Consider the following 21,440-nt stretch of genomic DNA (forward strand, 5'->3'; position numbering starts at 1 on the left):
TGTTCTATGGGATCCTAAAGATTAGAATCTACTGTTATAAAACAAGTAAAGGAAATTGCATCAGGCAGGGACAGTGATGCAAAGCAAAAGTACTGTGAAAGAGAAAATCAGCAGACCTTGCTGAGGAACCCTGGGAAATCAATCAATCCATCCATCCATCCATCCACCCACCCACCCCCAGAACCCTGGGGAAACAGGCAGGCAAATAAAAGTTGTGGGAAACCTGGGGGAAATTCAGGAGAGCCAGCCCCCAATGAGCCAGCCAGCACAAATGAGCCCTGAACTCCAAAGTGAAAACTGGAAGTACCTCTTTAAAGGCTCCAGTGGAATTTGAGTCAGTATGGAGCACCCTGGCAGTGTGGACCCCCCTAGCTGCATGGAGCTCCCCAGCAGCATGGAGCAATTGACTCCCCGTCCCCCTTAGCTATGCTACTGATAGGGATAGCATGATGTGATGCAGTAGCAGTAGCAAAGACCAGCCTTGCTTTGTGCAAGGCCTTTTATAGGCCTTGAGCTATTGCAAGACCTGCATTCATTCATATGCAGTGGAGGAAGCCCACAACTCACACAAGAGGTCAAACAGTCCCCTTCACACTGCTGGTCAGTCAATGATCCTAAACAAGGCTGCTGGCAGGAAGAAGGACCAGTGAATGACAGAACCCCTCCCTCTGCCTGTCTCTGAGGCTACTGGAACCCTTGTCATGCTGGGAGACAGGAGGGAGCATAGCCACAACCTTCTCCAGCTCCAGTGCTGACCTCTTACGACGTCCCAATATGTTATCTCTATAGGCAGCTGTCCCTCACCTGGCAGCACCAACAGCGGTTTACAATGAGGTTAAAACATACATAGTCAAACATACTTAAAATAATCCTTAAAGCCACAGTTGGCTAAAAACTACGGATTACAGGGCATTAAAACAGCAGTTCACTGTCCTTCTGGAACAATGACTGTTTCCTTCCTCATCCTTCAGAAACCCTGAGAAAGGCATTTTGGTTGCTTGGAGCAACACTGGCCAGGCTCAACATGTTCTGAACTTTGTCTTTCCTGCCCTCTTCCAACAAGTCTGGAGTACCCAGCAAGTCCTTCCATTTCTTATAAATGTCTTTTTTCTTATTTTGACTTCCTTATTCACCCCATTTTGCACCCACATTAGCTGTTTTGATTCTTCCATTTTGCCTTCTCATTCAAGTTGTTTGTGCCTGAACCCTCAACTCCTCCTCCTTCCACAGTTCTGCCACACCACAATCTCCTTTCCTCATTCATATTTATCTAGCCATGGATTCCTACCAAGTCCTCTGCACTTCCTAAAAGTTGCTTTCCTAAAATGCAGAGTTTCTCTTTAACCAGGCTGATGTTTTCACCAAAGTTTCCATAACTTGGGCTTCATGGACCAACTCTTCCATATCTGCCAGGCTGAATTCAAAGAGAACTCCTACTCTTATCTATTTCTCCACCTCCTGAAAGAGAAATCAGTCCTCAAAGAATGTCAGAAATCTGGAAATGCACTGCTTGGTGGAGTTTGCCTCCCAAGCAGTATCAAGTTTAACATCCCTATTACTACCAGTTCTTACCCGACCCCTGAAACTTTCTCAAGCAAGGGTGCCTTGGTGGGTCAGCCTCCCAATATCTTGCACATCTGGAGTACTTTTGTAGCTTCCCTATGGACATATCTAATCTTCTGCCTTCCTCAAACTCTCCTGAGCAACCCACAGGAGTCAAATATTTGCTGGATATTTGAGTGACTGTTCAGGGTCAAAAGTAGCCTGTAGTGAATTCAAGCCATGTTGTTTTGTTCTTATTTCTTTTTACCCATGAAATTATTTCTTTTTATGGTCGCCTTCTTCTTCTTCTTCTTCTTCTTCTTCTCCTTCTCCTCTTCCTCCTCCTCCTCTTCTCTTCCTCCTCTCTTCCTCCTCCTCTCCTCTTTCTCCTTCTTTTTCTTCTTCATTGGCATGTGGAGAGCAAATTATCCTCTCAATCAATATGCTGCAGTAGGTGCCACTGGGATCCAGGTGTCACTCGTGACATGCTTCCACTCTTTGTGATTGTTGGTGATGTTGGTGTAATGAGATCTGGTCTTGTTAATGGTCAATTGCTGGTTCTTTAGCTTTTCCTCAATGTGTTCTTTGGTGCTGCCCATTGGACTCTTCAGTAGGGAGGTCATTCTCAGCCACTTGTATGGTAGCCGTTGTTCATTCTGCAGACATGGCCAAACCATTGCAGTCTGCGTTTTTGGGTTTGTTCTTTGACTGATGGTAGATGATCTCGTTGTATCTGAATTGACTCATTATGATGATGATCATGAAGAGAGACAACCAGGATCTGTTTCAAGCATTGCTTTTGGAAGAATTTGAGCTTATTCATGTCTGAACAGAGTCCATATTTCTGATCCATATCGGAGAATTAACAGAATAGGTACTGTGGTCTGCCTTGGAGGAGGAAGAGGATCTAGCAGAGGCCATTGGCCATGATGGCTAAGTGGAACCTCCAGTTTCAGAAGGAGTGTACCTCTGAATACCAGATGCTGGTGGGCAGACCATCAGAGAGTGTTCTTGGTTTCAGCTCCTGTTTGTGCCCTTTCTGGAGGCATCTGAAAGGCCTTAGTTGAAATCAGGGTACTGGAATCCAGCAGGGCTCTTCTTCTGTTCCTCCCTGCCCAGTGGAACCTCCCTGCCCAGAGGCAGTCAACCTCTGTTGTTGGAGAAAAATAACAAAAAAGGGCTGTTGCCTTCATGCACTCCTTGCAGACTACTTTGAGACATCTGGCTGGCCTCAACTGGCAAAGATGTTGGACTCTGGTCTGATCCAGAATCACATTTTTTATACAAGGTCAGACATCACGGGGAACTTGGATACCATGAAATAAATTCCAAGAACTGGGTCCCCTGTGGGGGAGAAAGGTGGAAAAGAAATACAATAAACAAAGAATTGCATAGCCATTGCATAGCCACAATAAACAAAGAATTGCATAGCCATTCAACAGATGATAGAATAAATGCATCAAGTTTTCATGACAACAGAGACGTTTGCAGGCACTTAGAATCTATGTACCACTAAGATGAAAGTTGCTTATGAGAAAAGAAAAAAATAAAACATAAAGAGCCAAGCCTGTAATTGCATCCTTACCAAATTGGGCTCTGACCTGGGCTATTGAGAGCCTTCCTGGCCTCAGAGAGCAGCATCTTTTTCTTTTCTTCTTGGTCCAGAGTCATCTGGGGCTCTTCTTCTTTCTCAAAGATCCTAAAATTAGTTTTTGTGTTTCACACATATAGGGGGAAGCATCTAAAATTCTAAACCAAGAAATACATAGAGAACAGATGGTACAGTTTGGCTAGGACTGCACGACATCAGAAAGTGGAGAGGGACTCACAGTGCAAAGTGCACTCCACGATAAACCGAAATAGTAGTAGTAGTAGTAGTAGAACTTTTATTGGCATAAAGATAAACCGAGGTGCTCTGCAAATGAGAAGCTGGCAGGCCAGGGAGAATCCATCCCAGCCTTCCCCTGCTGTGCTGACTTCTTGTACACAGAATAGTTTTATGCCTGGGACTGTTCAAACATGCAATCCCCAACCACAATGGCACAGTGGCACATTCTCAGAAGGCCTGCATTGTAAGGTGTTTCTGGAATGTGTGGAGCAGGACAGTGGCCTTTCTGGTGGGCAGTGGAGAGGGAATTGCTGCAGATGTTGCAGATGTTCAGACATTCACATTTGTGAATGTTAGGGGTGGGTGCCCAGACAGGGGCAGTGACAGCAGGGAGTACTGAGGCCTCTCTGCCCTGCCTGTGGACTTCCTGGAGGAGCTTTGGACCACCATTAATTCACCCTTGTAGGAAGAAGATGTTGGACTAGGTAGACCCATGATCTGATTCTGCAGGGTTCTGTGTTGATTCTCTACATCACCATCAGTGTGGCTGTGGCTGTATTTTCACTGTTGGTTCAAAATGGGGTAGTTGTTTTTGAGTGTGTTATTTTTGCGGAATGGATAGGGCCAGTCCAAGGCCTCTTGGCACCTGAGGCACATGCCAAATGCTGCCCCCTCTTACCTGGTGATAACCCAGCCTATGCTCCTCCTACTCGCCAAATTGGAAAAGGAAGAGGACAGGAGAGCAATAGGCTAGGAGCTCAGCACTCTCTTCATTTCTTTTTCTGCTCTGATTGCTTTTCTTTTATTAATTCCTTCTTAACTTCTTACCTGGTGATAAGCCAACCTCTGCTTCTCCTACTCCCCAAACTGGAAACTGAAGAGGCGGAAAGAGCAGAAGAGGAAGTGTGGAGGAGAGTAGTGGGCTAGGAGCTCATCACTCTCCTCCCTTTTCTTTATTAATCCATGTAGTGAGAAGAAGGGCAATGGAGCTGAGTGGGTGGATCAGTGTGGGCATCCTCCACCAATCTATGGCCTAAGGTGACTGCCACAGCCTCACAGATTGGTTGGCCATGCTAGCATCCACTGTTTGGGTGCCTTCCTGATGGCAGTGACCTCTTATACCTTTAAAATTGAAATACTGAACTTGTAAATTCCTCCATCTTCCGCCCCCAGACAGGAAAGTCACGAAAGGATCTGGATCCCTTTGGAGGTTGCTGGCCAAGCAATAGGGACCCCTACCAGGCCTCCAAGCTCATTGGTGAGGAAGGAGTTTCTGCTCTTGGATTTTCCCCTGGTTTTTCTGGGGCTCCCAGAAATCAGTATATAATGCTGTAGAACCACAACTCCTTATTCTCTCTCTCTCTCTCTGACACACACAAACAGTCACACACTCACATGCATGCATGCATGCATACAGATACACATGCCTGGGCACTGTGATGTGGATCAACTTGCTCTACATGGACCCAAGAGCAGGGTTGCTTGAACTGGTTCTGTAGCTCTGTGATGGTTGAATTTGCTTGTGAGTGAGGTAGGATGCTTTGTGAAATGCTGCCCTGGTGCCCCAGGGTAGTCAGCTCCCCCAAACCATTACAAGTGACCTTCCACCTTCTCTCCCCTGGACAAGGATGCTCGCATGAGAAGAGCCATGTATTTCTTCCTGTGCCATTTTTGCTGTTATGTGCTGTCTATGAACAATGAGTTTGGTCCTTTGCTGCTGCTTTTGGCCTTAAATGGCTCAGAGGTTAGATTACCAGTCACTGCTCTGTTTAAAGGAACCAGGTTTAGTATCTATCTTCTGCCCTGCCCTTTACTATCTAGATGACAGCTAAGATCCCTTCCAGATCCATTAATATAACCTCAGTGGTCCTCTATAAAGGCGTTGTTCAAAGTGCATTGGAGTTAACTGACCAACTCTAAAGTACACAGACATGCTTTGTTTCTTCAGGTTCCAGTGGGTGGTGATATTATTAGTGATTTTACTGAATATCTCCCTCTCTCTCTCTTTCTCCCCCCCCCCGCCACAGTGCCTTTTAGAGAAACTCCAAGCTACACCAAGAGGAGAAGGGTCATCTGTGTGGGCAGCCTCTCCTCCCCCCGCCTGCTCCAGCGGTCTGCTAGCGACAACAATTTGAAGTCCGTGAGCCACCCATCCTACTTTCCAGTGCCCTCACTCCACAGCCTGCCCCCACAGCTGCTGGCTCAGATGCAGGAAGCTGCTGTTGGGGTGAGGGACAGTAGCCTGGTGAGCACAGGTAGCTCCCGGAGTGCACACAACCGCTCTCCATCACTGCAGCGTGTGCAGGAAGAGAAGGAGGTTGATGCCCACACACTCAGGAGAAGCAGCCGCAGCAAGGTCAGGTAAGAGAAGCCATGGAGGAGGAAGAGAGGAATGGAGATTCACCCTGCAGCACCCGACAATTCCTGGCTGACTTGACTGCCTCCTGGAGGCATGGAGGAACTACCGGCTGCTACAAGGTTTTTCCTTGGCCTTCCAGCCAGCTAGACCACAGCTGTGCTTCTGGGCTTGGGGGGCAGTTTCAGAGACTGGCTCTTAGAAATGCTGGACAGCTCCTTGCTCTCTCTGGGATTCTGCATCTCTATCTGTCAATAGCGCCCCTGAGAAAGAGAGAGCTGTCTGGGGTCATAGAGAACTGCTGCCCATGGCATACATATTCCTCCAAGGTGTGTGGTGTGGTGGCGAGGGTTGCTTCTGCTTTAATTCCCTTCTTCCCTACCCCTCTGATTCTTTACTGATGCACACCCCTGATACTATAATAATATCTTGCATTGGTATGGCATGACTTGAGTCAGGTACATTCTCTGTGAACAAGACCAACATGGTCACTTCCAGAGGGCTTTCTGAAGCCCACAGAGGCCACATATATCCACCCGCAGCCTCTGCAAGCTTCAGAATGCCAGTTACAGCCCCAAAAAAGCTATTTCTGGTTTCACAAGGGAAACTAGAAGTGATGTTTATTTACCTTTTGAGGCATTTTGAGATCCAGGGAAGCCCTCCCTGGATTTTCTAGGATCTCCTAATGCATTAAAGGCATTAAAAAGTCACTTCTGGTTTCTCCATTTTGAGCTCAGTCTGAGCCTGGCAGAAGCCATGAATTGGACTTCTGCTGCCTCTGAGATCAGAAGCCCCTCCGGAGGGGAGCCGGGCTCCCTTTGCCTCTCAAGAGACCAGATTATGGGGAAAGGCATTCATCCTATATCTCAAGTCCAGACTGCAGAGAAAGGCATTCACCTGTATCCAGGGAATGGAACTGCTGCGGTTAAAGGGGTACATCTATACCTTGAAAACCAGGAGTTTGTACATACCCATCACAGTTTGTAACCTGTGATGGACTTTTCCTCCAGAAATCTGTCCAGTTCCCTTTAGGCCAGATCTAGGCATCATCCTTGTAGGCCAGATGCTATCATCACATCATAAGACAAGGAGCTGCACAAATTAAATACATGTTGTGTAAAGAAATATTTTCCTTTGGCCATTCTAACTGTCCCAAAACTCAGTTTTAGTGGTTAGGGTGAGTGGTTCTGGTGTTGTGTGAGACGGAAAAGAACATCCCTCTATCCACTCTATCCATCCCTTGCATAATTTTGTATGTCTCAACCCCCCTCAGGCACCATTTTTCCAAAGTCCCAAACACTGTAGCTTTACTTCACACGGGAGGTGCCCCAGCCCATTTTGGTCAATCACTTCTGCATCTTTTTCAATTTCATTATAATCTTTTTCAAATGTGGTGACCACAACTGTATACAGATGTAGTCTGATTATCAATTTGTACAATGGCTTAATATAATATAGGCAGTTTTATTCTCAATCCCATTTTTAATTATCTTGAACATGGAATTATCCTTCACAGCTGCTGCACAATAGGCCTATAGTTTCATCAAGCTATCAACCAGTGCTCCAATATCCCTGTCCTGATCTGTCACAGACAGCTCAGAACTCATTACCATGAATGAGTTGATTTTCTCTCATGGTCTCTTCCTGGCAGGGTCAATCCTCAATGGGTGAGAATATCAGATAGGCAGATCAGGCAAAGGTCTTCCTGTGGGGAGGGGCTCCCCCTGCTTTCCCAGAGGTTGACCTTGCCTTTCAGAGAATCACATTGGGCATCTCTGTGCTGCTGGCCAGCCAGGCTGACCAGAGACTTTGAATTGTGGAGCACCATCAGCCATACCATCAGCCACGTTAAGCCACACTTGAACCTTAGAAGGATGACCTCCGCAGTCACCTTCATTGAAGATGCCACAGCTGATTCCATTTAGTTCTCAGCCAGGACCATGGCAGTGAGGATGGCTGTTCTTAGAAGCCCCGGCTTCATAACTGGCACATGGATTCGGTGTCCCATGCCAAGTTGTTTGGAGAGAAGCTTGACCCCTCCTAGTAGAAACCAAGGGAAAGCTGAAGTTGCTCCGCACCAAACCCAGCAAGGTCTCCTTTCAAGCAGCACCAAGGTTCCTTTTGTGGTACAAGAGGTTCCTCTCCAGTGTCTTCCTATAGGCCAGTGACCTATCTGGTAGCCCAGAAAGACCTCCTTCAAGTCACATTTGCAACAGTCCTGCATTTCCCTGCTAAGAACAACAAACCACAATGACTACTCAATATTCTCCACAGTCCTGATTGGGGGAAGCCTGCAGTTTTTTGCCCACAGGTGGGCATAACATCCAAGTCAGAGACTTCATGAGAAGGGGATATGCTCTTAAATTCTGCACCATCCCAATGGATTGCTTCATCTATGCCCGCAGGCCACCTGCCATCAGAAGCACTCCAAGACCCTCAAGGCCATCCTCCATCTTCAGATCAATAGATTAGGACCTTGGTTCCAGGCAGGGCCTGGAAATGTACCCCCACCTCTTCATGGTGCCCAAGAAATCCAGAGACAAGAGCTATTCTCAACCTCAAGTGGCTCAGCCAATGGATGTGTCAAGCAGAAGTTCAAGATGGAGACTCTTTTCCAGAGTCACTGGAACGATGGCCAGAGATCCGTTCTTCAGGCTATCTTGAGGGGTGACCACCTGGCCTCTCTGGACCTTTAGGAAGCTTACCTTCAGGTGCCTGTTCTTCCTTCCTACAGAAGATATCTGTGCTTCTGCCACAACTGAGTCCACTTCCAGTAAAAGGCCTTTCTGTTCAGACTTTCATCAGCCCTGAGGCCCATCTGTGCACCCAGGGCATGCACCTTTCCCCTACCTCAAGGACATCCTCCTGAGAGTGAGATTGTCAGTGCTAGGACAGCTACACATGGATTGGACCATCCAATGCCTCAGGCACCACAGTTTCATTGTCAACCTGAATAAGAGCCACTTGGTTCCTTTCCAGTCCATCCTACATTTGGGAGGCTACATAAATACCCTCCACCACGAGGTGTTCCTGTCGCTGGAGTGTCAGGTCAAGATCATGCAGCTCACAACCATAGTCCTCCTGACCCACAAACCATAAGAACAGCCCCACTGGATCAGGCCATAGGCCCATCTAGTCCAGCTTCCTGTATCTCACAGCAGCCCACCGCATGCCCCAGGGAGCACACCAGATAACAAGAGACCTCATCCTGGTGCCCTCCCTTGCATCTGGCCTTCTGACATAGCCCATTCCTAAAATCAGGAGGTTGCACATACACATCATGGCTTGTAACCTGTAATGGATTTTTCCTCCAGAAACTTGTCCAATCCCCTTTTAAAGGCGTCTAGGCTAGACGCCAGCACCACATCCTGTGGCAAGGAGTTCCACAGACCGACCACACGCTGAGTAAAGAAATATTTTCTTTTGTCTGTCCTAACCCGCCCAACACTCAATTTTAGTGGATGTCCCCTGGTTCTGGTATTATGTGAGAGTGTAAAGAGCATCTCCCTATCCACTCTGTCCATCCCCTGCATAATTTTGTATGTCTCAATCATGTCCCCCCTCAGGCACCTCTTTTCTAGGCTGAAGAGGCCCAAACGCCATAGCCTTTCCTCATAAGGAAAGTGCCCCAGCCCCGTAATCATCTTAGTCGCTCTCTTTTGCACCTTTTGCAAACCAGATGTCCTTGTCTTCGTACACCTCCTATGCATGCTCAGGCCAGGACATAATCCCATGGGCCAGATTCTGGGTGAGAGCCCCCCAGTATCTCCTGCTCCCCCATCAGAACTACATAGCCCTCTAAAGGAGCAGATAGATTCCTCTGGACCCATACACCTGGATAGACCTTCTCTGGTGGCTATGCAGATTTGGTGGCAGGCTATCAGCTATGCAGATTTGATCAGGCATTCTCCATCCTCGTGATCGATAGGGTAGTCCTCCACATCGATGCCAGCATCCTGGAATGGGGAATATGCCTGGACAAGGCAACCCAAGGCAGGTAGTCACCAAGTGAGGCAAGAAGAAGCATCAAATTCCTGGAGCTTCTAACCATCTGCCTGGCCATGAAGACCTTCCTGTCTCAGCTCAGGATGAGAGACATCCTAGTGTACACAGACACACCTCAGCCAGAGCGTGTGTCAATCACTAGAGAGAGATCAGGTCTATTTCTTTGCAGACCCAAGCACACTTGATGTTCTTGTGGGCTGAACGGAACCTTAGTTCCCAGGTCTTGACAACCTCATGGCAGATTCAGAGTTGGAAGGAGCTCGACCAGTCGGAATGGTAGCTCCATCCTCAAATCTTCTGATGGCTTGCCAGCACTTTGAACCTCTGACCCTGGATCTGTTTGCTTGCCACCACAACAGACAACTACATCTCCAGTGGCCAAAGGGCACCCTCTACACCTTTCCTCCCATCAAGTTTATCACCAGCATTGTCAACAAGATCAGGATTGAGAAGGCAGAGGTTCTTCTGATCACGCCTCACTGGTCTCAGCATCCCTGATCTTAAGGAACTGGCCATCTCCCCTCTTCTCTACCTGCCTCCGAGACCAGACCTCCAAGTACTGCTCCTGCACCCACAACTGCAGATGCTCCACTTAGCTGCCTGAAGGTTGTGCTGCGCAGACCTGCCAACCTAGACTACTCAGAGCCAGTACTCAAGGCTCTTCTAGCCCACAGAAATATCTCCACTAACCAGGTTTACATTTGGGTGTTTGCAGACTGGTGCTCTCAGTGCAGGATTCAACCGGAGAAGATCAAGGAATTCTTGTACTTCCTCCAGTCTGGCCTGGACAAGGGGCATAGCACTGCCACCTTCAGAAGGTAGTCAACCTTTGCTTTTATGTTGGTTTTCCCCAAGGGCAGTTGTTTAGCCTGTCACCCCCATGTAAAGAAGTTCACCAGAGGGGTGGTCCTGCTCAGCCCCCCATCATCAGGGCCCCCACCTGGGACCTTCCCCTCATCCTCAAACTGCTGACCAGACTTCCTTTTGAGCCTATAGCCACCTTTCTCCTAAAGGTCACCTGGAACTAAGGCAGCTTTCCTGGTAGGCACAGTCTCTGCCAGATGGGTCTCTGAGATAATGACTTTCTCCATGGCCAAGGAGCTATGCCATTTTCAGGAGGACAGTGTGGTCATTTCACCTGATCCTTCCTTCCTCCCAAAGGTTAACTCTCCTTGCATAACTCTCAGGACTTCTGAGAGTTCTCCAGAACTCTCCTTCCCTCCTTCTTCCACAACCCCCGGCAGCCAAGGGAGTGAGAGCGAAACACATTAGACGTGCACTGAGCTTGCTTTTACCTAGATAGAACTGCTCCCTTAAGCAAGACAGAGACCTTGTCTCCTATAAACCCAAGAAACAGGACTTCAAGGTAACATCCTCTACCATCTCCCAGTGGGTCAGAGAGGTGGTAGAAGAGGTGTACAGGGCCCGCGGTTTAGCTCCCCCCCCTCTTGTATCCTGGCTCACTTTTTGAGGGGAGCAGTCACCACTGTGGCCTTCAAGGCCTGCCCTTCCTTAGAACAGGTGCGTACACTGCATATCTTCATCATACACTATAGTATTGATGCCTTCACATCTGCGGACACTGCTTATGCCAAGCAAGTTCTTCAGAACATGGTTTCCTATAGTTCAGGCAGTTCCCACCCTTAAGAGGCAAGGCTTGGATAGTTCTCACCTGTGATAGTTCTTGGATAGTTCTTATCTGTGAATTCCCTTTCTTAGTGGACTTCATGGCAGGGTCAGACAATTCACTCTCACAGTCTGACATTTGAGAACATAAAAAAAAGTAGAAGGGCGAGTCAAGATTGACAGAGAGAATAAAAGTATTGTACATAGCTTTCCCCCTCACTGTTCTCCTGGAGTGCTTCGTTCACAGCCCCTGGACCTCCTCTGCACATCTTCTCATTCCCAGTGATGGAGGCATCTGGATTCTCAGTCAATGATGTGAGGACCAGGAGGGGGTTCCTCTATGCTTTCTCAGTCTGGGAAAGGAGTCCCTCCTCTCAGGAAGATCTTTGCCTTACCTGAGATACCCACCTGTTTCTAACTGACCCTGCCATAGAGTTCACTGAGAAGGGGAATTTACAGGTAAACTCAAATCTCCTCTTTCCGTCTCCCCTATCTGTGAAGTTTTGATTTTTTTGTCCCAATGTGTGTTACTTGACATTTACTTATATTGAAACACATCTGCCATTTTACTGCCTATTCTTCCAGTTTGGAGAGATCTTTCTGGAGTTCTTCACAGTCCCTTCTGGTCCTCATCACCTAGAAAAGTTTAGTATCATCCTAAACTTGGCCACCTCACTGTTCATTCCCAACTCCAGGTCATTTATAAAGCACAGGTCCCAAGATCCTTTGGCTAAATTGCTTTACACCTCCCTCTCTTTTGTGAAAATTGCCCATTAACACACACTATTTCTTGGTCTTCAACTAGTTCCTAATCCATAAGAGGACCTGCATCAGGAAATGACTGAGGAGTGTTCTCAGGAGTTTTTAGCAGGGGACTATGTCAAATGCCTTCTGAAAATCTATGTATATAATCAGTGCTGATCTTAAGAGTTGTGGGGCTCCAAAAGATGTTTGAAACATCTTTCGCAGAGTCACAGGTTCATAATCAAATCTGTAAAATTTTAAAGATATAAGTAAAATTTATTATAGACTATATCTCTATGGAAGAATCGAAAACAATGAATCTGTGCACTTAAAAAGTGCATATGAGTTAATGGACCAAATGTATCTGAGCACATTTTTATATAAAACTGTATGCATATAAGCCTGCAACTAAACTGACAAAATGTGTAGATTATGTTTGAAAAAAATTACATATATGTTTAGTGATTGAGAAATTATTTAGTAAAAATATTAATTTTATTTTTTGTTTTTATACTAGCTGGGGGGGCCTTAGGCTTGAGGCCCAATTGAGAGCAATTGGCCCAGTCGACTTAAAGACAGCAATCTATATAACTTTAACAAGTTTGCCCATTTCTACTTGCCTGTAGACCTATTCAAAGAATTCTAAAAGGTTTGTGAGGCAAGACTTACCATTATAGAAGTCATGTTGATTCTCCCTCAGTAAAGCTTCTATCTCAGGGGTATCAAACATAAGCCCACAGGCTGGATGTGCCCCCCCCAAACTTTGGTTTCCATTATAATTGGGCTCTCCCTCTTAGCTGCTCAACTGTGAAATGTTAGCAAAAGCAGTGATGCTGAAAGATGGCTACACCAAGCTCTTCCATTTCTTGGAAATATTATGAAAATTTGCAAATTTTCTCTTCTGTCATTTTGTAGTTGATGAGTTCCTACCTGAGACAAAGAGAGTATTCCTGGTCATTATCGGCTTAATGATATCACTTCTTACTTAATGATGTAACTTCTGGCCCTCAGCAGATGCCATTAATGCTTTTTGGACCACAGTATGAAATGAGATACATACTCCTAGGCAGGGATGGGAAAACTCAGTAGCTTGACGTGAGTTGAGTCACCCGCCACCCACCGCAACTTGAAAACGAATCATAATAGGGTCACTTTTCAAGTGTCCTAGTCACCCTTTTGTGACTCTAAAGGATTCAAATTGTCCACTCTTTAAAAAGCCCACCATGGCTGTGTGTGTGTGTGTCAGAGCACTCTTTGAACATGCCCTGATGTCCCCGCCCATCAGTAAACAGGGCTGGAGGGCGTGGGAGAGACTGTTAGAGAGCAGGGACAGAAGTGGCAACAGGAAGGAAGGTCATGTGGAGCAGCTGGGAGGCTTACCAGGATGACCCAATCCTTGGCAGCCCTACTCAAAAGTAGTCCCACTACGGCCAGTCATTCAATTCTTCCTCCCTTTCCTTGTGGTGCAAAGTGTATTTGCTATGAACCCCCCCATCCCTGCCTCCTCCCCCCCCCGGGCTTCTCAAGCCAATGGTAAGGCAAGCACCTTACCTTTGCTCCTCCTCCTGTTCTCCCTAAGTCAGTAAAAATATCAGAATGCCCATGCTTTGTTCAATGATCATCCATTCCTTCCTTCCTTTCAGAGATCCAGTCCAGTCCAAACTCCTCCATTCATTGCAAACATTAACCCTTTCCCACCTGCTGACTAGAATTTCCTGCTGTTCACCCAGTTGGAATGCTAGCACCATCAGGCTTTTCACGTTGCAAAAACATTAAGCAAGCTAGACACAGCCACACTTGAGTCAGCATGTGTGGGAATGAGTGCCGAGTCAGGGGGGCCCTGACTTGAGTTTTTTTCAGAGTCTTCCACGCATGCGACTCATGAGTCAACCCCAAATCATGTATTTTCACGCATGAAGTCTGAGTCACTGACTCAAGTTCCCAACCCTGCTCCTAACATAGAACGTCCCTGATGTATCTGTTTAAAATTTTATCTTTGATTAGGCTTTCCACCATCTTATCTGGAACAGATATTAAGCTGATTGCCTATAGCTTCTTGGGTTCCCTCTCCTTCCTTTTTTAAAGATTGGTGTGACATTAGCTAATCTCCAACCCTTTTGGCTCTGTGGCAACTTTAAGGGGAAAATTTTAAGAGCACAAGCAACAACTTATTCTCATAAGAACAGCCCCACTGGATCAGGCCATAGGCCCATCTAGTCCAGCTTCCTGTATCTCACAGCGGCCCACCAAATGCCCCAGGGAGCACACCAGATAACAAGAGACCTGCAAGGCCTCCTGGGAATTTTAGTTTAAGAACATAAGAACAGCCCCACTCGATCAGGCCATAGGCCCATCTAGTCCAGCTTCCTGTATCTCACAGCGGCCCACCAAATGCCCCAGGGAGCACACCAGATAACAAGAGACCTGCAAGGCTTCCTGGGAATTGTAGTTAAGAACATAAGAACAGCCCCACTCGATCAGGCCATAGGCCCATCTAGTCCAGCTTCCTGTATCTCACAGCGGCCCACCAAATGCCCCAGGGAGCACACCAGATAACAAGAGACCTGCAAGGCCTCCTGGGAATTGTAGTTTAAGAACATAAGAACAGCCCCACTCGATCAGGCCATAGGCCCATCTAGTCCAGCTTCCTGTATCTCACAGCGGCCCACCAAATGCCCCAGGGAAGCACAGCAGATAACGAGACCTCATCCTGGTGCCCTCCCCTGCATCTGGCATTCTGACTTAACCCATTCCTAAAATCAGGAGGTTGCGCATACACATCATGGCTTGTAACCCATAATGGATTTTTCCTCCAGAAATGTGTCCAATCCCCTTTTAAAGGCGTCCAGGCCAGACGCCAGCACCACATCCTGTGGCAAGGAGTTCCACAGACCGACCACACGCTGAGTAAAGAAATATTTTCTCTTGTCTGTTCTAACTCTCCCAACACTCAATTTTAGTGGATGTCCCCTGGTTCTGGTGTTATGTGAGAGTGGAGCGCTGCACCTCCTGGAGCCAGCCGGGCGGGCCAGCCGGCTCAGCTCCGCGTCCTCCGCCTCAGCAGCCTGTTTCCACCCGCGCCCACAGACTGGGCTTCCTCGGCAGCGCCCCTGCGCGGTCTCCGCCTCCCGCCCAAGGGGCGGAGCCGCCAGCGCCGCCGCGACTGCGGGCAGGCACCTGGCGGCCGGCCGGCCGGCTGCCGTGCGCGAGCGGCGGCGAGGCGTGCAGGCTCCCGCCTCCGCCTCGCCAGCCCGGGCGGCGGCGGTAGCAGGACCCGGGCAGCCGTCCGGAGAGGTTTGGCGGCGGGGCAGCGGCCGAGCCATGGCGCTGCCCTCGGCGGCCCCGCCGGCTGGGCGCGGAGGGCGCGGCCCCGGCGCCCGGCGGCGGCAGCAGCCCCGGCGCCGCTCCCCTGCCCCTCTCCCCGGCAGCCGCTCCGCCGGAGTCCCGGCCGGGCGAGGAGCGGCGGGGCCCGGCCGGCCACGGCGGGCGCTGCCCGGGCTGCGCTGAGCGCGGCCATGGCGGAGCGGGGGGCGGGCGCGGCCATGGCGGAGCGGCGCAGCACCGTAACGTATGTCTTCGTTTACAGCCCCGGCGAGGAGCCGAGCGCGCGCGCAGCCCCGGCTCCGCCGCCGCCGCGAGGCCCCAAGAGGAAGCTGTACAGCGCCGTGCCCGGCCGCAGGTTCATCGCCGTCAAGAGCCACGCGCCGCAGGGCGAGGGCGAGATCCAGCTGCACCGCGGAGAGGCCGTCAAGGGTGAGTGCCCGGGCCGCGGGGGAGGCTCTCCCGGGGCGGGCGAGGACGCGGCCAAGGCCAGTGGCGTCCCGCAGGGAGGGAGGAGAGCTGCCCGCCCGCCCAGCTCTGGTTCCGTGTTTCCCGAGCCTCCCGGGTTCCTTCCTGGCGCAGAACCAGAACCAGGAGTACTGCTTGGTGCTGCTGACCCGAGAGGCAGGCGGGGCCTGCCCGTCGGCCTCAGTCGCTGTGGAGATGGCAGGCCGCTCTGGCCCAGCCACTTGGGATGCACTGATGGACGTGGGTCTCTGGCCCTTGCTGAGCAGCTGATTGCTTCCCAAAAACATCCTGGAAGTGCAGACTTCTGACAGACTCCCGCCTCCAGGGCTCTTGGCAAGGAGTCCCGCCCAGCCCACCTGGGCTGAAGCCCCTTCACTGTGTTGTGCTGGGCCTTTGTGTGACGCTACTCGAACCCACCCCCTTGTCTCTTCAGCTCACTGGTTTCAGTTAAGCCTTTTCTCCTCCTTCCTGACATCCTTTCCTTGGCCTCAGAAGGCTTGTTGTCAGTCTCGCTGGCATAGTTCCTTGCCAAGAACCTGGGAAGCAGCCTCAGCTGAAGGCAGTGGGTAGTCCTGTGAGAAGCTGTAAGAAGTCATTTGTGTTTCTTTCCAAACCTGTGTATCCCCCCTTTTTGGGGGGGAGGGAGTCTTTCAAAACAGCTTGCAGTGCAATATACTGTCTCTTCAGAGACCCTCTGCTTCTGAATCCCAATTAATGGACACATTGGTGGGAGAAGGCTCCCTGCCTCCATCTTCTGCTTGTGGGCCAACTGATGGACCATTGTGGGAAATTAGATAGGTCTTGGGTCTGACCCAGCAAGGCTGCTCTTATGCAATATCAGTGAATATCCTCCAGTGGAGAGTTCTACGGAATACACATGAAAGCAGGCTTTCTCACACATTACTACCATTTGAATGTGCAGAAATTGAGGCATGAGAAGGGCATTCTCTTCTGGTGACATTAGGAGTGAGCTGAGATAAGCAGGTACCTGGACTCTAAGCTATTTAGAACTCTATTGCTGATGACAGGCACTTTTAGCTGTGCCTAGAAACAACTTGGCAACCAGCAGAGGTGTGCCAAGATACCCACAAAGGTGCCCATGAAATTTTTTTAATTTTTTAATTTTAATTTTAATTTTTTACCCTAGAACGGGTGGGCAAATGTATTGGCAGGAGAGCCACATCATCTTTCTGAGTGGACCAGAAAAAAGGAATTAATTTGCATTTCAAATTGAATAAATTTACTTAAATTTAAATAAATACATTAGAGGCAGAATAATAATAATTAATGAAGTAAATTTAACAGACCTTATTTATATTACGCATGAAAACTGTAACACAGGCATGTAGAACCACATTAGAACTATGAACTGTTTGCCACATACTTCTTGCACTGTGAAAACATGCAGACCAAGCCAGAAATTCACAGAGACATAAGTTGTTCAAAGGCAATGGTGGGGGGGGCAGTTAAAATAATGTCCAGGGAAAAGCAGACAACACTTGCTCTAACTCAGCCATTTTCACCCACCTCTACTGCTGAACAAAAGGAAAGTGGTTGCTGTTTACATTACTTGTTTAGAAAATTTGTAACCTATTTTTCAGTATAAAAGCTGAGGACAGTAAATTGGAGAAATAAGAACAGTTAAACAGAACATTGACCTAATTGTAATGCGTGCATTCCCCAACCAAAAAATCCAACAGGAGAAATTAAAATAGCACTACAAACAACTAATGCTACTCAGAGCTTGAAACTTGCCTGCGCAAGAGTGTCTGCATGCGTAAGTGGACACTGAGCTGTTGGTTCTGGTGTATCTCACAATGGGATTTTGATGAAATTCACCCTGTCGTAATTTCTCCTTTGACTTTGGATTTCTGAGGGTCCAATTTTATGCTTTTTCCTGTCATAGTAAGCAGCCATGCCTAAACAAGCTGTGCTTCATGCTGTGGTGGAGGAGGTGGAAGCAATCAGGAAAAGAAAAATATTGTTGCTTGCTCCCCAACTGCCAGTGGGCCATCTTGGACAGGCACAACTTCATTAGCTGTGCAAGTCTGAGGAACCCAAGGAGGTGTGTTGGTTTGCTCCAGAGGTGGTGCAAGTTATGAGGGCTGCGTGCCACTACATACCGTTTCTGACATGCCCTCATTATGTGTTCTGACATAACCCTGTTATGCTAACTTACTGATGTCAGCAGGCCTTTTCCCCAGTACTACTCATGGGGCCTCCATGGCATCTCTGGTGGTGGTGCAGAATTGTGTGGCTATGTGTGCTTCTGGATTGCCATTTACAATGGCTATGAATGGCTATGAATCACATTTACATTTACATGGCTATGAATCACATTCTACTACCACAATGCTAGATCTGTTGGTGGCAGCATAAGAACATAAGAACAGTCCTGCTGGATCATACCCCAGGCCCATCTAGTCCAGCTTTCTGTACCTCACAGCAGCCCACAAAATGCCTCAGGGAGCAAACACAAGATACTCACATCTTGCTGCCATCTCCCTGCATCTAACACTCTATTTATGCTCACACATTCCCCAGCAAAGACACCGGATTGCAGTTAGGTTTAATTTGTGCTACTTTATTAAACTCGTGCAAGGAAACTCGTGTAAGGAAATGAACTCGTGCAATGAACTCGTGCAAGGAAAGTGCCCTACAGGTAGACCACAGCTGCGATACAAGGACATCTGCAAGAGGGATCTGAAGGCCTTAGGGATGGACCTCAACAAGTGGGAAACCCTGGCCTCTGAGCGGTCTGCTTGGAGGCAGGCTGTGCAGCATGGCCTTTCCCAGTTTGAAGAGACACTTGGCAACAGTCTGAGGCAAAGAAGGAAGGTCCATAGCCAGGGAGACAGACTAGGGACAGACTGCACTTGCTCCCGGTGTGGAAGGGATTGTCACTCTTGGATTGGCCTTTTCAGCCACACTAGATGCTGTTCCAGAACCACCTTTCAGAGCGCGATACCATAGTCTTTCGAGACAAGGTTGCCAACAACAAAGGGGATTTTTACAATCATAGATTTTCTCTCTTTCAAGAACCAACAACATTTCAGAATGGATCTTCCTGGTTTGGTCTCACTTCTGGTCTCCAGTTCTCCCATGCATGCTGACAAGTAGATCCATCTCTCACATAGAGGGCAGCCAAGACGCTTCTTGCTCACACCAAGAGCAGGTGGAATCACTCAGCTGGGCTTGTCAGCCTCTTCAAGGTCTCGCCATTCTCAGTCGTTCAGGGAGCTGCCAGTGTCCTCGAACTGGCGACCTTCTGATGTTATCTTCAGGCTAACGGAGGCTTTACCCTCTAGACCAGACCTCCTGCCCTCTGACCTCTAGACCTCTAGATCACCAACATTGTTGGTGCCAACATGCACCTCAACCACTACCTCCTCCCCAGCACTATCTACCAGCCTGTCTAGACAAGAAGTGATGTCCACAACCAGACAGACAAGTCGCCATGCGGTCCTCACATCCATCACAAACCCCCCTGTCTATGTTTCTTATAATCGAATCCCCCACTACAAGAAACCCCGGATCCCCCTCCCATCAAGGAGTATCCTGAGTGCATTCGGAAACAGGCCTGTCCCCTGGAGAAGGGTCCCCCCCAGGAGATTGTTTCCCTCCTCTCCAGGATGGCGTCCTCCAGCCCTGAGACTTCCCACCTGGGCAGCTGAGGAGCTGCATGCCTGAGGGTAGAATGAAGCCTGATAGTCACCAGAGGTCTCCCCATGGTCCTTCTCCACCTGCCTCTGCTTCTCCAGGTCAGCCACCAAGCCTTCAAGGGAGCAGATGTGTTCCCTGAGTCCCTGGAGCTTCTTGAACCAAGGACACACCCATGATTTATGCCCCAAAGGCATATAGTCATACATGTTGCACTGAATGCAAAACACTGGATAGCCCCCACCCTGCTGCTGCCTGTCTGACTGCATAGTTTTTGTTTGTTTGTTTGTTTGTTTAGGGGTACTGAAAAACGCTACACTGGTTTGCTGCCCTCTTCTCAAGGGATGAGAAGGGCAGTATCTGGGGCCCTGGCTTCCTCGCCCTGCTGCTGAACTCACGCAGATGCTAAACTTGCTGTGCCTTACCTGGCACTTTGTTCCCAAGGAACTGGGTTCCCAGAGGCCATGCATGCTTCTGCAGAGGTGCAGCCAGCATCATCACTGACCTTCCCATGTTCTGCTCTTTTCTTTACCAGCAGTATTGTTCAGTGTCCTGATGATGCTGGTCGCTAATTGCTCTTTCTCTCTCTTCCCCCCTTCCTTCCCCCCACAGTGCTCAGCATTGGAGAAGGAGGCTTTTGGGAAGGAAGTGTGAAGGGACGTACTGGCTGGTTCCCAGCAGAATGTGTTGAAGAGGTGCAGATGCGGCAGTATGACTCACGGCAAGGTGTGTACCTTGGAGAAGGGCTGTGTGCCCACAGAAAGATCCATTACTCAGCATGCTTGGGCAGTCTCTTGTCTTGAACAGTATAGGGTTGCAAAACATGACTGGAATGAAGGCTGGAAGATAATGCTGTGGTACATTTTTCACCTCACTTTGTTTTATCTCTCAGCAGTTGTAGCTAGGGAAAGTGCTGCCTTGCTGGTCAGGTTTGCCTCATATTGACTCTCCAGCAGTGGCTAACCCTGGGATCTGCAACCTGTGTTTTCAGAGCCTCATGCGGCTCTTTCAGTCCTCTGACACGGCTCCCCAGTGGGGGCTACACCTTCCCCTTGGCCATGGCCCAGCCAGCCCAGCCCCGAGGGCACCTCACTCCGGTGCAATGTGCTGCGGGCGCTGGCTGCTGGTGAGTGCGGGGCCGGGGCACCGCTCCTCCCTGCAAAGCTGCAGCTCCTTCCCTGCAAAGCGCCCCCCCGCGCGCACAGCAGCTCCTTCCTCGGCAGGCAGGCAGGCAGGGGCAGCAGTGCTCTCCTGGACCTGCTCTCCGCGCCCCACTGCGAGCAGGCGCCCGCAGGCACCCCACTGCAAGCAGGTGCGGGGGGCAGCCGGGCACCTCTTTACGGCGCTCTTCCTGAACGGAAGAGGCGAGGCTGGTCGGAGAAGCACGGGAGACGCAGCGCTGCTGAGGTGATGGGCAGGAAGGAGCGTGGTGAGCTGCACTCATGTCCACACTTCCCTGGGAGGAAGCCCAGGGCTGACTTGTGAGTAGACAGGTAGAGGAGGGGCTCTGAGGCTGCTGTACTCTCCACACATCCCTGGGAGTGAGCCCCGTTGACTCTACTGGGGCTGACTTCTGAGTAGACAGGGAGAGGAGCCGCTCTCAAGCTGCACTCATGTCCACACTTCCCTAGGAGGAAGCCCCATTGACTCCTCTGGAACTGACTTCTGAGGAGACGGAGAGGAGCTGCTCTCAAGCTGCACTCGTGTCCACACTTCCCTGGGAGGAAGCCCCGTTGACTCTATTGGGGCTGACTTCTGAGTAGACAGGGAGAGGAGCTGCTCTCAAGCTGCACTCGTGTCCACACTTCCCTGGGAGGAAGCCCCGTTGACTCTACTGGGGCTAACTTCTGTGTAGACAGGGAGAGGAGCTGCTCTCAAGCTGCACTCCTG

At 49.4% G+C, this 21,440-nt stretch overlaps 1 protein-coding gene across 3 annotated transcripts in view; it reads left to right on the forward strand.

Annotated features, from left to right (window-relative positions):
- Positions 1–21,440, forward strand: part of SHANK3 (SH3 and multiple ankyrin repeat domains 3) — a 297,280-nt gene that overhangs the window by 138,002 nt on the left and 137,838 nt on the right. For all 3 annotated transcript variants that reach the window (XM_066634645.1, XM_066634644.1, XM_066634647.1), the window contains exons 10-12: positions 5,398–5,731; positions 15,688–15,854; positions 20,163–20,276. In XM_066634645.1, coding sequence (XP_066490742.1) covers positions 5,398–5,731; positions 15,688–15,854; positions 20,163–20,276 — 615 coding nt within the window. The remainder of the gene's footprint in view (positions 1–5,397; positions 5,732–15,687; positions 15,855–20,162; positions 20,277–21,440) is intronic.

The sequence above is a fragment of the Tiliqua scincoides genome, chromosome 7, assembly GCF_035046505.1.
Source record: "Tiliqua scincoides isolate rTilSci1 chromosome 7, rTilSci1.hap2, whole genome shotgun sequence".
In the NCBI taxonomy this organism is placed as follows: Eukaryota; Metazoa; Chordata; class Lepidosauria; order Squamata; family Scincidae; genus Tiliqua; species Tiliqua scincoides.